The 16,690-nt window shown below is 47.5% G+C and overlaps 5 protein-coding genes across 5 annotated transcripts; 3 read left to right on the top strand and 2 right to left on the bottom strand.

The window, feature by feature from the left end:
• Nucleotides 1-232: 232 nt before the first annotated feature.
• Nucleotides 233-2,057, top strand: GIQ15_00884 (high-affinity methionine permease; the record flags this gene model as incomplete). Its single annotated transcript, XM_033548301.1, has 6 exons — nucleotides 233-296; nucleotides 352-678; nucleotides 732-1,183; nucleotides 1,237-1,408; nucleotides 1,464-1,626; nucleotides 1,685-2,057. 6 exons carry the CDS (start codon nucleotides 233-235, stop codon nucleotides 2,055-2,057), a joined length of 1,551 nt encoding a protein of 516 aa, XP_033409252.1.
• Nucleotides 2,058-3,346: 1,289 nt separating this feature from the next.
• GIQ15_00883 (uncharacterized protein) lies at nucleotides 3,347-4,789 on the bottom strand (the record flags this gene model as incomplete). The annotated part of the gene is made up of 2 exons (XM_033548300.1): nucleotides 3,347-4,659; nucleotides 4,732-4,789. 2 exons carry the CDS (start codon nucleotides 4,787-4,789, stop codon nucleotides 3,347-3,349), a joined length of 1,371 nt encoding a protein of 456 aa, XP_033409251.1.
• A 2,447-nt stretch (nucleotides 4,790-7,236) lies between these two features.
• Nucleotides 7,237-8,164, top strand: GIQ15_00882 (3-oxoacyl-acyl-carrier-protein reductase; the record flags this gene model as incomplete). The annotated part of the gene is made up of 2 exons (XM_033548299.1): nucleotides 7,237-7,523; nucleotides 7,600-8,164. 2 exons carry the CDS (start codon nucleotides 7,237-7,239, stop codon nucleotides 8,162-8,164), a joined length of 852 nt encoding a protein of 283 aa, XP_033409250.1.
• A 651-nt stretch (nucleotides 8,165-8,815) lies between these two features.
• Nucleotides 8,816-9,814, bottom strand: GIQ15_00881 (NADH-ubiquinone oxidoreductase 30.4 kDa subunit; the record flags this gene model as incomplete). Its single annotated transcript, XM_033548298.1, has 3 exons — nucleotides 8,816-8,869; nucleotides 8,933-9,582; nucleotides 9,643-9,814. The coding sequence occupies 3 exons, from the start codon at nucleotides 9,812-9,814 to the stop codon at nucleotides 8,816-8,818; spliced, it is 876 nt and encodes a 291-aa protein (XP_033409249.1).
• A 488-nt stretch (nucleotides 9,815-10,302) lies between these two features.
• GIQ15_00880 (uncharacterized protein) lies at nucleotides 10,303-16,098 on the top strand (the record flags this gene model as incomplete). Its single annotated transcript, XM_033548297.1, has 5 exons — nucleotides 10,303-10,355; nucleotides 10,621-10,698; nucleotides 10,768-11,136; nucleotides 11,191-13,007; nucleotides 13,928-16,098. The coding sequence occupies 5 exons, from the start codon at nucleotides 10,303-10,305 to the stop codon at nucleotides 16,096-16,098; spliced, it is 4,488 nt and encodes a 1,495-aa protein (XP_033409248.1).
• Between the last annotated feature and the right edge of the window lie 592 nt (nucleotides 16,099-16,690).

Here is a 16,690-nt window from a genome sequence, read left to right as displayed (position 1 = left end):
ACGACATCGGCATCAACCACGATGAATTTTTCCTACAGGCGAAACACAGCTCCACCACTCCACCGCGAGGAAGGGTTCGGGATGGCGTCTTTTACGCCCTAAATAACAGGTTCGGACGAGCTGGAGACAAGAAGAAGCATATATCAGGCCCCGCCGCTCTTCACGATGTGCTCCGGCTCCAGGTTCATACGGCGAGGACATTCACCCTCGACGGCGACGAGGTACAGCGGCCATGGTTGACGCAGAAAACAGACCGTCCGAGGCCTCCACGGCCAAGCTGAAGAGCTACACTGAGGGTACGCATCATATCACGTTCAAAATTAAATCAAAATTACTAACAGGAGACTCTAGAGCAAGATGGGGATAATACTTACCGGACGAGCGAGTCGAGACGGCAGATCGGTCTTACATCTGCGGTGTTTCTCATCTTCAACCGTATGATAGGCACCGGGATCTTTGCCACGCCCAGTGCGATCTTCTCTCTGTCAGGCAGCGTCGGACTCAGCCTCATCATCTGGGTTGCGGGAATGCTCATTGCCGCTGCTGGAATGGCCGTCTACCTCGAGTTTGGCACCGCATTGCCTCGTAACGGAGGGGAGAAGAACTACCTCGAATACGTATATCGAAAACCGCGGTTTCTTGTGACCGGTCTGTATGCTGGCTACGTGATTCTCCTGGGTATGTAGACTACAATACGATCTCTATTCTGAATCCCTAGCTGATTCTTACAGGTTGGGCGGGTTCAAACTCCGTCGTCTTTGGTGAATACATTCTACACGCCGCGCAGATTGAGGTCAACCGATGGAACCAGCGTGGAGTTGGTCTGGCGTGCATCACAGCCGCATTTCTCATCCACGGCCTGGCGCTAAAATGGGGTCTCCGGCTACAAAATTTCCTGGGCGTGGTCAAGCTGTTGACCATTCTCCTCATTGTGGTCTCTGGCTTTGCCGCCCTAGGCGGCGTGCTACGGATCGAGAAACCTGACAACTTCAGCAATGCCTTCGAGGGCACCACTGGAAGTACGTACGGGGTGGTCACCGCCCTATACAGCACTATCTGGAGTTACATTGGGTACAGCAACGCGAACTACGCCTTGAGTGAAACGAAAAATCCAGTGAGAACGCTGAAGATCGCGGGTCCGCTAGCCTTGGGTACCGTCGCGGCTCTGTATATGCTGGCGAATGTAAGCATCCTATCCCAAACTTTTATATTGAACGTCAGTCTAATGTCCGTCAGATCGCCTATTTCGCCGCTGTTCCCAAGGAAGAGATCGTTTCGTCGGGGCGAATCCTTGCGGCCTCGTTTTTCCGCAACATGTTCGGAGACAAAGCAGAAAGAGCTTTATCCGTTCTCGTCGCGCTGTCTGCCTTTGGCAACACCCTCAGCGTCATATTTTCTCAGGGTCGTTGTATGTACTCACCTGATGTCCGCTTTACATTTACCCGTTCTAACGCCTTTTACAGTGGTACAGGAGCTGGGTCGCGAGGGTATCCTGCCATTCTCGAAATTCTGGGCAAGTAACAGGCCTAGAAATGCTCCCCTGGCTGGCCTATTCGCACACTGGCTGGTCTCCGTCATAATAATGCTCGCACCACCTCCCGGCGATGCATATAATTTTATTCTCAAGTGAGTACTGCCATCCGCCCAACTGTGACGATCCAAGTAACTGACCAAAACTTTAAAGTGTGATATCCTACCCACTTGCCGTCGTCAACGTCTTCGTGGCTGGCGCCCTCATTCACCTCTACCTTCACCGCGAAAGCTTCCAGTGGAGACCTCCGTTTAGCGCTACGCTGCCCGTCGCTGTATTTTTCCTCTTGAGTAACATTTATCTCACTATTGCCCCATTCGTGCCTCCAACCGACGGCCAGAATGTGTACAAGAGCCTCCCATACTACCTCCATTGCATCGTTGGCATCGCAATCATCGCTGCTGGAGGTTTATACTGGCTAGTATGGGCCAAGCTTCTTCCATGGCTCCAGGGCTATACTCTTGAGTGTGAGGTCATTACTCAAGAAGATGGATGGTCGAGACGGAGATTTTACCACAAGCACTAAAAGGTGTAAAGCCTTTACAGAGGGCTCTACTTCTGAACATGACGAATTCCAACCGATAACCACATTGACAGAGATTAAAGGACGTTCGGGCCAATCATTTCCAGGACCTTTGCGTAGAGAAAGTCGACACCGCCCTTCTCTCATATCGGATCCTATACAGGATTTTGGATACTATTCGCTTACTCGCTGGGCTCTAAGCTTTTCTTCTTTGCCTTCCCAGAGAGTCCGGGGTGCTTTTCCCAGATGCCAACATCGGAACAAAACCAGACCAATTGGTCGGACTAAATATGGACGGCCATTTTACGAATATGAAACGACTTATCTTTCAACAGGCAAGACGCCACTGAGCCACCTTGGGCGCTGGCTGCCCATATATAGAATACGGGCTTCAACATAGATATATAGAATAATATTAGAGCCGATACTGGCAGAGATGACTCTGTTGGCAAAATACTGCATCATAATACTTTTTTCCTCTATGCTTTTGTCTTCACACGTTCCCATTTCGTCAGCTTCATGAATCCCATTAATGCAAAGGATTGGATGTTCTGCTAGAGTCTACCTTTATTCATTGGGCGTGGTAGTAGAAACCATGTCTACATTCTATCCTTCAGTCTGATTATAAGATTGAGTAGTAGTATTGTCTGTTTACTGATTCATAACTATAATACATATAAAACCATCACACAGTAAGTGGGACATACCGTTACAACTCATCCCCCGTATTTAATCCCAAACTATCCCACAAGTCTTTTGCGAATTGGGCAGAGCTACGCCATTGTTTTTTATGCAAAGAGTTATATGCCATCCATGCATTCACTTGCGATGGTACTGTTCGACCGGTATATACCTCATTTGGATGATCCATTGCCCACCTCCACATCACCGTACATGACTGCTCTATAGCGCCTGCGTAAATATCGCTCCATATGAGGCTTCCAAGAACCCGCATTTTGCCCTTCCAGCCAGGTAATTCATCTTTGCGTAGTTCAGGGTCGTTCGGGTCATAATCCGAATCAACCAAGAGGAGAAAAGGCTTGAAGTCTGAAGGGTATAATCCAGCGTTGTCCGTCGACGGCATTGAGAATTTATCAGTCATGTAAGACGAGAAGGATGAGCTATCGACAGCAAGAAAGTCGTAATTTACTAGATTTCGCTCACTGAAGTCATCAGATTTGCTCATTTTTTCAAAGTGTCTGTTGAAGCGTGTAAAGGTTAGATCTCGAGCATCGTAACACAACATAAAAAAAAATATGACAGCTGGAAAATGAAAAGTGATATCAGTAAACTTACTTCTTCGCTGCGTCTATATCATCTTCTGGAATCCCGAGCTCCTCGCCATCGAACCATTCTAACTGTAACCGCTCTTTTATCTGATCAGCTCCTTGGACCCCATGACCCCAATCGTTCATGTCTGCCTCTAATTTCTGTAAGAAATCACTCCACTCCTCATCAGTCTGGCTATAAACAAGCTTATATATCGTAAACTTATCCAGTTGGTAAGGTTCTGAATTAGTAGCATTGCTTTCTGCGAAGCTGATTCTTCGCTGTATCCGCATAATCCATCCTGGCGGGGGCAGTTGCTCTGGTTTCCCTCGAAGGGCCTCGCGAGTTTCCGTTTGTGCATCGATTTGATAAAGCGCTGTTTTGAGCAAAGATTCTGGGTGTGCTACTCCTCTGGGAGTTCGGTCCGACTCCGGCTTCAGGGTATCCACTAGAATTTCAGTTAGCATTTTGTGATTTGATAGAGATTTGACTCTATCTGATACAGCGTCGCGACGTATATCCAGGGATGGGCTATGGAGGTCTCCTTCTGTCCCCTCAAGCAAAACATGGCCTTTGTATCCATCCATGGGCAGCAAAATAGTAAAATCCGCGGTGGTGGTGATTTCAGCTAAGACGTGAAGTTTGTCGGTTAGAATCTGTTGTTTTGGGCTGTATGAATGCTCAGATGGCGGTTGATGAGCAATCAGGTCATTTAGGATAGGGCCCCGAAGCGCTGTAGCGTGAGATATAACCCAGGAGTGAGCTCGAGCGGTTACGGTTTGATAGTGTACACGGGTGAATTCTTCCCAAAGGGCGGCCATGCTGACGGTCCCTTCTTTGCCATTGGAAGAGCGCAGGGAATTGACGGCGTTGTCGAAGTACTCGAAATGGTCATACATTACGTTATACGTTCCTTTCAGTTTTTCCTGTGCTTGTGGCAGGTTCAAATACTCAAAGGCTGCTATCACAGCGATCAAATATTCACAAGCCAGGTCAAAATTTTCAGGTTGACTCAGCCTTTTATCCTTCCATTGAGTAGGTGAGAGAGGAACCATGTCATCCAATAATGTAGACTTCCAGGAATGGATGTTGTATGGTATCAGCTCCAAGCGCTCATAGTCGTCATCAGAGCCAACTCTGATCATCAATTGGGAGCCCAAGTCTTCGGTGATGTTGTTATATGGTGCGGGAGCCCATTCGCTGTAGGGCTTCATCCACAGCAATTCCTCTTCATGGTCTGGCAAGGGGAGTGTGGTAACCTTTCCATTGGGAAGATCCCCAGTGTCGCAATACTCCAAAAAATGAACTACCGTCTGGGGTTCGATTAAACGGTCAACTGGAACACAGTTAATATAGTCACTTGCGTGATATGGATGTGGCTTTCTGGAAACACAGTGCTAATACCTACCGATTAATAGACAGCTGAATAGCCAATGGGCCGTCGTTAATGCAATAGAATTTAGCATGGTTGATATTTTCACTCCTGTTCTAGGCTGCCTGTATAAATAATGGTGGTTAGGAGTTTGTCAACACAGCATGGTCGCTGGTTAAGTCTTCTCCTTGACGTCTTGTTAGTGGCAATCATTTAACCGAGTTTTCCAGGCAGCAGTCTGGAAATGTTCTAAACAAATGTTTAAGCCCCATGTTGGAATCGACATTAAGTCGTTAGTTATGCAACATTGGCCATGGATAAAGCAGGACACTAAGGGGGCACTAATTACGAAACTTAACCAATAATTAACCAGGCTAAGCAATCTAACAGAGGGATAACTACTCCGTTCGTGCCTATAATTAGCTTGAGAACAGGGTATAGCCAATGCTTCATGTATATGGAGTACTCCGTAAACCGAGAAGCTATCGATAAAAAAACAAGTCTAGCCCTTTGAGATACACCAGACAACAGACTGAGACATCCCTCGGTTGAATGAATTGCGCGAGTTAGTGACCCATTAGATTTCCCAGGAAGACGCGATGCTGATATGACGGTGGCAGTTTATATCGGAGGTGATTACTGGGATAATCCTCACCTCTCGGGCGTGGGTGTTCGTGCCCAGTTATCAAACAATACGCCAATGGACTCTAGTCTACGTTATGACGACCCGGGGGTTGATGAAGCCTCTTTAATAGATAAATCCCTTTACAAAAGCTGTTTTGGCGGTGCTATCCTAGAGTGGGCTTGGGCTTCCTACTTTATGCTGCCTGCTGCTATCAGCTAACGGAGATACGTCATCCAAAGGAAGTCGATATCCAGCTCCTTAGCAAATTATGTAGGTTGTTTTCAACCCCATGGATGCATGTAAAGGGGGCGCCATGACTTTGGTGGATTAGTTGAACAATCGCCCTATCCAAATGAGGCGTGCTTCTGACCGGCGATATCATGCCAAACATGGGATCTGATTCCGACGGACCACACGTTACTGACCCCTTAGACATACAATATTTGAACCAAATCTTGCAGGAGTACATCGATGATACCATCGAAGGCGACCGAGGCTTGCACAATAACAATATATTTACCTCCAGGATGTCATACCCGTTTAAGTCGCTTCCCATGGAAATTTTGCATGGGGTCTTACTCTATCTGCCATCCAATTATGTTTTACGCCTCAGACTATCATTGGCAGCGTTTGCTGCTATGCCTTTACCTGGCTCATTCTGAGCCTCCTGATTTGAAGCAGACTTTGAGTTCCACTGTATATTTGAAGCTCGAAAATTCCGAGGTACAAATTTAAACTGGAGATCGTTGTATATGAAAGCTAGAGGCCTCTGAAACAATCCTAGCTTCAAGAACAGATTCAGTATCTGGGCCATTCTTTCTTGGCTAAAAGCGCTCCTAGCCAGTTTGATGTTCCGCGCAGGATCGGAAGCACCTACATTTCATTTGTTGCTCTCAATGGCATCAAATATATTTCAGACATCTGATTTCAGCAGAAAAGTGGGCTAGATGTCTGCCTTGGTTTTATAATCCCCAAAACCGAGGTTTCCATGGAACCCGACTATTTTACTAGCCGGCAAGACGGATGCAGCGTTTCGTACCTCCATCTGGCGATTGACCAGAAGAGGTTTCTTGCAATTTCGTTGTCCACGGAAAGGATATTACGGCAGAATGCGTTGTCGAAGTACGCAACATCCCTCGCCCGTCTAAAGGTCCACGTTATCTTGTTTTGATGAAATGCTTTAAAGTCCATGCGGCCAGAAAGTAGGAGACTTTTGATTAGTAATCACTTTAAACTTAATTTCTACCTTCTTGCTCTTACTCCGTGTTATCTCCTTCCAACCAATTCATTTGATACAAGCTTACACAGACCTCATAATCCTTTATTAGACCACATAATCCTTTATTACCACAGTGGCATAGTTGATAGATGACTTTCTTGCGTTTCTTGGCCATTAAGGCTTTTGATATAGAGGAGAGCATCAATATACTGCGGACTAATGGTTGGAGACCACCTTATAAGCAACCGCAATGTATTAACTAACTTCGATCATAAATATTCCCGAAATTCATGTGTTCATTCCTGCCGAGGCTTGTTGATTCTCAATATTTATTACCTTTGTTATCATGCCCTCGTTTTTTTAACTGTAAAATGCACCAAACCCACTTTAGAATAAATATCAACTGTCTTCCCCCCTTACATCACTACCAAGAGTCACAATATTTTATTGGTATTGAGGATTTATCCTCTGCAAGATGGTGGACGCGCCAAGTCGAGCCCAATTCGGTAAATTTAGCTTGACTCCGGCTCGATGAAAAGCATCCTCGGGGTTTGGGGATAAGCCTAACTCCGGAACTATACAGATATTGTATATATTAGTAGACAATGGTACCAACAAAGAGTCTAAGAACCACATATTTGCACGCAATTTATCTTCTCATTACTTCGAGTGTTATTAACCCTTACACATTTTCATTATGCCAAAAGTCTGGCTCATTACTGGTTGTTCCAGCGGTTTTGGGAAAGAAATAGCTCTTGCTGCAGCTAGAAATGGAGATATTGTTATTGCTACAGCACGCGATATATCTAAGCTCGAGGAACTTAAGGGGCAAAGCGAGCTTATAAAAACGAAGAGACTCGATGTGTTGGACGATGACACACAGATGCAAGCCACTATAGCCGATATCATTCAAGATGTTGGGAGAATTGACATCTTAGTAAACAACGCTGGGTATATCCTTGTGGGTGCTATTGAAGAGTGTAGGTAAGAGTGCCCCATGGGGTGAAGCATACATTACATTTTCCATTACTCGGAACAGAGCTAATATAGGAATAAATAGTCTCGAAGAAATCCAGAAATCATTCGCCACCAATGTGTTTGGTCAGATGAATGTTCTCCGTGCAGTTATTCCCCGGATGCGAGAACAAAAATCTGGCACGATAGCCAATCTGGGTTCAATTGGTGGTTGGGCCGGTGGTCCTTCTGCCGGAATATATTGCGCAACCAAAGCGGCAATTGCAATCTATACTGAATCGCTCCGTGGAGAGCTTGCATCGGCCAATATCGAGGTCGTTTGCATTGAGCCAGGATATTTCCGAACAAATTTCCTAGAAGGCGGCCATAGGATGAGGGCCAAGAAGCAGGTTCCCGAAGTCTCAGATAGCATGAACAACTTTTTGGACACATACAACAAAAAACAGCCTGGAGACCCTCAAAAGGGGGCAAACTTGATTGTGCAGCTGTTAGGCAAGACAGGATTGGGTGAAGGCAAGACTCTACCAGCAAGGCTTGCCCTTGGGAAGGATGCGGTTAGCTATATTGGCGACACTCTCAGTAGAAACCAGCAGGATTTGGATGAATGGAAGGATATTGTTTCTCAGACGAACTGCGATGATGTAGTCTAGACGTGAAAATCCACATGGATCGGCTTAGCTTTTGAAATAGCAAGATATGAGACTCTTTCTATGTATCCTATTTTTTTTAATGCCTGTGCCGAAGACAGTATGTAAACGCATATGAGGAGCCGGGTCATACAGAGTAACTGTCTGAGGACTAGGTCAAAGCCTATGATCTCATTCTTGAAACGCGATGCATAAGATGAATATTTTTCGTTTTCATCCTTCCTCCCTTTTATTTAATGACTCGGCCTGTCAATGCCTGGACGACCTAGATGTATGTTTAAAGTTGGATTCAGCATAAGCCTTGTATTTTGCTAAAAGGCGTCGAGGTTATCAATGCCGACGAAAACTTAAGCGCGAGTTGTATGAGAATATAAACCATAATATCTAATGGTTTTCGCAGCTAAAGAAAAGGCAGTGCGCGCATTGTGTTGCAGCACTAGCAACCTAGCTTGCACCTCATTTGTGTGGGCCATGAAAGCAGAAAGGCGTCACATATATTCCACTCGGCGAAACCTATAAAGAAAATGGAACGTAATACCAGTAGGAACCGCTATGAAAGATACACCCACTAAACGTACCATTGTCTACGTCTAAAATAAAATGGCAATTGGAAAACAAGAAACGAAAATGTATTGATGGTGATGTACAATCGGTTTATTTCTTTGGCTCCTCCGCCTTTTCTTCTGGCTTTGGGGTTGGAAGTTTGAACTTTACGGTATGGTCAGCAATGTTATATTCAACACCAGGGACGAAATAATTAGTAGTACTTACATTGTCTGGTTTCCTGTCAAGACCCTGGCCAACTCCTTCCCAGGCAGAAGATCCACCCTCAAAGTTTCGGAATGCTTGGGTCAACTCTAGCGGTTCGACCACAATACGCTTCTTCTCCTCATCATATCGGAGCTCAGTGTATCCAGAAAGAGGGAAATCCTTCCTCAGCGGATGGCCATCAAAGCCATAGTCAGTCATAATTCTCCGGAGATCTGGGTGACCAACAAAGAACACGCCAAACATATCATACACTTCTCGCTCGAACCAAAGGGCTCCATCGTACAGAGATGTGATGCTGGGAACAGGGGTGGCTTCATCTGCGTAGGTCTTGACTCTTATTCTGGAGTTATGGCGCACACTGAGGAGATTGTAAACAACTTCGAAACGGTACTCTCGCGTGGGGAAATCGACGGCGGTGATATCCGAGACTTGTGTGTATTCCGCAGCGGTGTGATCGCGAAGGAACGTCATGACGGGGACAACTCCGGCCGGGGGAACGTAAATGGTCAACTCATCCTTCCACACCGAGAACTGCTGGATATATTTTGGCAGGCAAGAGATGAGATATTGGCCATAGGTATGTAGCTTCGCCGACGTTTCTTTGTATTTGTCTGTCGGGTTCACGATGGGTCGATGCAATTGTCCGATGGCTACCGATAGTTAGACATATACTACTCATTCGGAAATATAGCAGAGGCCAATTCACTTACCAGGTCGTGGCTCCTCACGCGGGTTTGGAACTCCCTCCTTTGATACGAACTTCGCATCCTGCACTTGCGCGGACGCAGAGAACAACCGCAGCGAATTGGAGGTTCTTCCGGCCTGGACGGAAGCCAGCGAGCGGTGGCTCCCCAGCCGCATGACAGATCGCCTGGACGCCATGGTTGTAAGAGCAATTGAGCTGCGGCCCGATAGATGTGTGATCGCGGGAGTCGTGGATTATGTTGAAGTTGCTGTTTGAGGTCGTAGTAAATGCGAGACGGTGATTGGCTAGATCGTATGACGTGATTAATAAGCAATACACGTGATATTTACTGTCATATGACTACACGTGACTCCATTACTGACTAAGCAAGCGCCTAAAAGAAGACGTGCCAAGGCCTGCAGAAAGCTCTCACTTATTCTTCGCTCTCCTCTTTTCGCAGCGCATCCCATCTCGACTTCGACGTCTTCCTCCTCCACCGCCCTTTTCTCTTTCGTGTCTCTCCGTTATCACGGCAGGTTTTTATTTCTTTGCATTCGTCTTCGGGGGTTACAGCAGGTTATCTTGTTCCTTTTAATCCCGTGCTTGTTCATGGTCCTTTCCTATCACATCTCTTTTGCCCTACGATCCCAGCAGTATCTGAACCGGTGCGAACGGCTATCACAACATGTCATCGAGAGCCCTGAACGACTCAGTCATTGACGACGATGACGAGCTTTGGTGAGTGCATGTTACGGGCGTGGCCACTTGGGTTATGCATCTACTAACGTCGGTCATTTTTCACCTGCAGCCCGCTCTGTATTGAAGAATTTGATCTCTCTGATAAAAACTTCAAGCCATGCCCCTGTGGGTATCAGGTACGCGTTTATATGAAAATAACCCCTCAACCCCCCCTAGTGAAACGCCAAAAACTCTAGCAAATATTAACAACTAACGGTTAATGATAGATATGCCAATTTTGCTATAATAACATCAAAACCCATAGCGAAGAAGGTCGTTGCCCGAACTGCAGACGCGTTTACGACGAGAGCACCATCCAATATCGTGTCCCAGACGTAGATGAGTACGTGGCACGCTCCTTACCACCCTTCCAATCAATTATCGTGTTACTGACAGGGATCTCCATACATAGGTTCAAAGCGGACCTGGCTCTAAAACATCGAAAAGCAGCTGCGGCAAAGCGAAAAGAGGCCGAGAAGCGAGAAATCGAGGCTTCAAGCCGGAAAAATTTGGCCGGAGTTCGAGTCGTCCAGAAGAACCTCGTTTATGTTATTGGCCTTAATCCAACCATCCGTGACGAAAACCTATTACTACAAACCCTTCGCGGTGACCAGTATTTTGGTCAGTATGGTGATATTGACAAGATAGTGGTCAGCAAGGCGAAGCCAGGCGGCAACCCGAACCAAGGAATCGGTGTCTACGTGACCTTCGCGAGAAAGTTAGATGCAGCTACATGCATAGCGGCGGTCGATGGATCACCCAATGGCGATCGAGTCCTACGGTAAGCATTTGCATTTTGTTTCTAGGCTGATAGAGCATTCTAACCAGTTAATAGGGCACAATATGGCACTACCAAGTATTGTTCTTCGTTTCTCCGCAACGAACCATGCAACAACCGGAATTGCACATTTCTCCATGAAACGGGTAATGATAGCGACAGTTTCAGTCGGCAGGACCTTTCGTCAATGAACACACTGTCGTCTCAACGCTTCCCGTCAAACGGCTCATCTTCCGGGGGTCAACAACCACAAAATCAACCTATCCAACGTCCCTCTCCAGCAGCTAGCCACGTTCGAACCGTCAACTCGCAGAATACACAGTGGCAGGCTGTGAAGGATGACGGCGGAGTCCGTGCATCAAGTACAGATTCATCCGCCCTTCCATCGTCTGCAAGCTGGGCAAATAGGGATTCTTTGGTTCAGAGAACACGACGGGAGAGTATAGCAGCTAGTCGGTCGTCCCCAAGCCCAAAGCCTGCGAACGAGACCCTTGCTTCTAGGCCCGAGAATGGTTATGGCAAGGAACCTCAGCGAGCATCAGAACAGCCTAACGTTGCGCCAGAGACAACTGAACCCACTGAACAACCCCAGACGGTACCACAGCCAACGTCTCCTTCGCCTTCGATGGTATTTGATAAGCTGGTAAAAGCCGTGAATTCGCCAGAATTTCGGTTTCAATTCTCCTCTGCAGCATTGCCTGAGGATGAGCTAGCATTTATTGAGAATCATCCGTCGTTAATCGACCCATACGGGGGTGTTAAGCGTCGTGCCATGCGTGAGAAAGCGGAACAAGAACGGGCAAAGCTTGCACTAGATGGAAAATTCTTGCAGGCCCCCGCCGAGGAGGAGAACCTTGAAAGTGGCAGCTCACAGCTAGGCGGGGAACCAGAAGAAGTGCATGCTACTATCGGTGCACCAGGAAGGCATTCCAGAGAACCGCAGTCCGCCATACAGCCACCTTCTCAGCAGGCAACAGCAAACAACTCCACGGTGGGATCCCCGGTCTCTGCTAGCCATCAATTTCAAAGTCTCAACAACGTCAATGCCCGCAATCTTTCACAACTCCAACAGCAGCAACTTATGTTGCTCAAGTCTGCCGGAGGACAACACCCTAACATCATGGATCTACAAGGAATGTCAACGTCCGGTGCCTTTGATCAAAACACACGCACATTTCAAAATCAAATGGCTGGCATGACTAACGTGCCGGGCCACACGAGGCAGTCATCGCGATTTTCATTCGCCTACGACGTTAACTCCAAGAATTCCAATGGCAGGCTACTTGGTTCACAAGGCCCTATGATGCCAACCTCGAGCCCTAATCCTCTCTCGATCCCGGCCACCCAACACAACCTCGGCAACCAGTACTTTGTGAGCGGCATCCAAGGTCCACCACCTGGACTAAAAACCGCGGGTACTCCCCCTGTCAGTGGCGGCGGCATGTTTGCTCAAGGTCATGGTTTCACAAGCACGATGAACAATAATCTTGGGCTCGGTGCTAAGCAAGATGGAAATGCTGATTTGATGCGCGAACTTATGCGTGCCAGGGGCGGCGCAAGCGGGAGTGTTCAATCCCATGATGCAACAAAGCGTGAGTTTCTGTTTCCTTTATTCCAACAGCATAGCACAACCCCCCCTCAGGCTCCCGTTTCAGGTCTTTTAAACCCGCTCTATGGCCAGCAACTTGGGTTATATCAAGACCCGGTGCCACAGAAGCAGAAAAAGAGGGGAAAGAAGCATAGACATGCTAACACTTCCTCCGGTGGAGGCGGTGTAGTGGATCTTGCAGACCCGAGTATTTTGCAGGCGAGAATGCACCAAAGCGGCGCCAATACTGCCGCAGGGCAGGGACTGTACGGGAGTCAGGGTCAAGGTGGGTACAACCACTCCAACATGGTGTACAGCGGAGGGTTTGGGAGGTGGTAGAAACCCGTCTCGATGCTGTGTGGCCCTCCCCCGATCACTTCACCTTCACCCTACTTCACATTGCTTTACACTTTAATCACTTTGCATTTTATTTCATATTCCTTTTCACAAAATTTGCCATCGTTATGAGGCTTCCCTATTTCCCCTTACCCGAGCGTCATGTTTTCATGTGTTTGTTTCTTTACCTACCTGTGGGGAGTACACAGGCTGCTCTTTAATTCTCTTCTTCGGTTGTTTTATTTGGCATTTATATTTCAGCACTGCATATGGGGAAAATTCGTTGAATCGTATGCAGCTGGGCGTTCACATGGCGTGTTCACAACATATTCTTTTGATGAACCTGGCTGGCGGGAGGCGTCATACACATTACTTTTATCCAGGAATATGCTACTTCGAAGGGCACTTTTCGCAATATTGGGGAAACTTTTTCATATTACCTGCCAAACCCAAGGCTTAGGTTCAGGTTTCCTTTCGCGTCAACCTACCTTCTTCGGATTATACCCAAAAAATACATTTTCCTTCGAGAGGAAATTCTTTTTGTATGTTAATCCTCCCTGTTTTGGGGCTTGTACCCAAGCCCAGTCCTACCTATGTCGAAAGAAAATTTCTCACAATTATTTTGCACATATAGATGTCTCCAACTTGTTATGTGATTCGAAGTATCCTCCGCCTTGACTTGTAATCCCGACTACCGCCATATGTATATAGGAAGCTCCCCAGGCTTAACCTGTAGCCGTCTTTGCCCCTGCTACCACTCCGCTGTTCCCTTCGCTGTTCCTCCGCTACTCGTCCCAGGCATCTTATCACACTCATGAAGAGAGAGGGCGAGTTACTTATTTTTGATGGCATGCTAACATCATAAAATAGAAGACGAAGACTTTCCGCCATTAGCACCAGCTTCGAAGCCAAACTACGATAAACAATCTCCCGATACAATTCGTTTCCCCATACGGACTACAATCCCTGGCGAATCGCCCTTGTCCTCGAGCAGGTCAGGCACTCCGGCTGTGCCGCCTGGGTTTAGTTTGCCCCATGCACATCCTTCAACATCCCTTGTCCGGGAGTCACGAACATCGAGTCCATCCCTCCCAAAGACGCCTTTGACGATAAATCCGCCTCCTGGGTTAGTACATCCTCAGGCATTCACAGAATCAAATATCATCTCCGAATCAGGCCGAGGATCTCCCGTTACCCCTTTCAAACACCACAGTAGGGCGGCAGAGATATCCCTCGGATCTCCTAAGTCAAGGACCAGCAGCATTGCCAAAACCACTAGTCTACCAAGCGATGCACCCATAGCGAGAGCCCAGCAGACGTCTAACCACGGGAAGGGGAAACCACTAAAGCTTGATCTTTCTACTTTTGAGAAAATTCGCGAACCTGTGGCCCACTCGTCCACTCCTGTTCAAAATGTAGCTGCATTAGCAACATCATCTGCTGGGCCGGAGTCGAGGCCCAACACTCCGGGAACAAATTCCCGTACATCGAACTCCCCGGCTCCTCGCCAACCAAGAGTTCTACGTGTTGTTGACACTCCAAAGTCGGAGCAAGTCCTCCCCGCTACCACACCTGGTACATCGGTCTGGGGCACAAAACCACGAGTAGGTGTACACAGCCTTTCTTCTATTAGCCGACCAACGACACCTGCAGGCTCCGAATATGATGCTCAAACGTCAGCGTCAGTTTCCCGTGCGAATTCTCCACCACCAAGCAGAATTGGATCCGCGCCCGTTCGATCAGTGACGAAAAGTCAAGTCAAGAAAGATAGGAAATTGAAAGCCAAAAATGCTGAAGCGAAGAAAGACGAAATACTTCTAACAAGCACGCCTGTCAGCAGCGAGGCCCAGGCCCCGATAATTGGTCGTAAGCGCAAGACCAAGAAAGCACCAAAGCACAACAATGGGGATGCAGATACCAATGCATCAGATGGGGAGCAGAAGGAGTCATCCAGCAATGATAATACAGCTAAAGCACAGCCTGAGCCTGCTAATATCCAACCGGAACCTCCAGCAAAGATGAATGCTGTAACTCAAGAGGAGGTAAAGAAACCCGAGCCCAAGATCGCAGCGCCGGATGAGCCATGGCGAGAAAATAACACCCTCCAACAAATGACCATCGATGCAGAAGCTAAAGGTGTCCCAGTCAAGGAGCTATTTCTTGAACGTACAGCAACCCTTCCTACCCTCCTAGGACAACTTCAACAACTCGGAGATATCGACTTGAACACACATCCACTCTTCAATCCACCAAACCTCGGCCAGCGTACAGACATGAAATGCAACGCAGATGACTATGAAATGCTACACAACCCACTCGAACTAACCGAGAATGACAGAAAGCAACTTCTTCGTGGTGAACCCATCCGCATCAATAGCGGTGACCCTGACAAGCTCAAACACCGTGCCCTGATCACACCTTCAGGCTGTATCCTCCGCCATCTATCTGCCGACGAAGAAGACCGCTACCTAGCACTGGAGAAGAGCCTCTCATCTGTCCTAGACGCCATCCAAGATTCCTACCCGTCCGTTCTCATCTCAGAGCCAGACGTGACCAACCGCGGAGGCGGACTCGATGCTCTCTTCGCCACCCCTGAAAAGTTCAACATCTGCTGGGTCGACGAGGATTCTTCTCGCAGCGGTCTCGTATCTAGCATTACCGCGGACGGCTCATCTGCTATTCTTTCAAACCCCCCGCACACAAGCAGCGCCGGAAGCACAGCTACCTCGGAGCCAGAAATGGTACGCTCACACAACTGGGCTATCAGCAGTGGCGGTGAAACGGTCCCTGTTCGCTCGTCGGCATCCAAGTCAATGATGGGAGGACGTTGCCCCAACCTCGGCCCTGGACTAGAAGAGCTCATGAATATGTCTGACTCGGAGCTTCGGGCGATGATTAGCTCCTCGCAGTCTGAGCTGGATCTATCTAGAAGGGAGGTTGATGCTATTGACAAGAAGGTCATGGCTCTTGTCAAGCGGAACAAGAAGCTTGTGCAGCAGGCGTTGGCTGCGGCGATGGATTCGATGAGCCCGTCGCAGTAACTTTGACCTACTCCTATCTTCGGCAGTTGGCACATCTCCATACTCCCTCCCCTTCTCCCCTTTTTGCTCAAATGTATATTATTATGCGCGGTTCTAACTATGGACCTGTCTGATTCCATTCCCTTCCTCTCTATTTTGTTCTGAGTACATACATGCCCGACGCATTCTCCTTACCTGCATATTTATGGCGTTGGCCCGATCGATCACTGCGGTCGTTTTCTGATTCATTCCTGTTTTCAAGATACCGCATAGACACGTATTAATATGAGCTTAATCAATTGTCTAATTTGATAATTCAACTCCAAGACCAAGTCTATCGTCAAGAACTACACTACCTAGGTACTATCAACAATTGCACCCTCTAGATTATCACTTCCGAAAGCGTAAGTTTCTATTTCTCGCACTCTACTACATCAAAGAGCATCTCGATCTATTGTATGTACATTTTAGTTCGCTTCAAAAAAGACAAAAAATCGAGCCAATCAACCAGGCGATTCCTCCTAGGGAACGCAAAACCACAAAACACGCTCGTCACTGGATAGGTTTTCACTGTATGGATAAATATATATATCTGTCTGTTGCAGAGTGCAAA

This window comes from Arthroderma uncinatum, assembly GCF_011692745.1.
Source record: "Arthroderma uncinatum strain CBS 119779 chromosome Unknown scaffold1, whole genome shotgun sequence".
Classification (NCBI taxonomy): Eukaryota; Fungi; Ascomycota; class Eurotiomycetes; order Onygenales; family Arthrodermataceae; genus Arthroderma; species Arthroderma uncinatum.
This window is presented reverse-complemented; position numbering and strand designations above follow the sequence as displayed.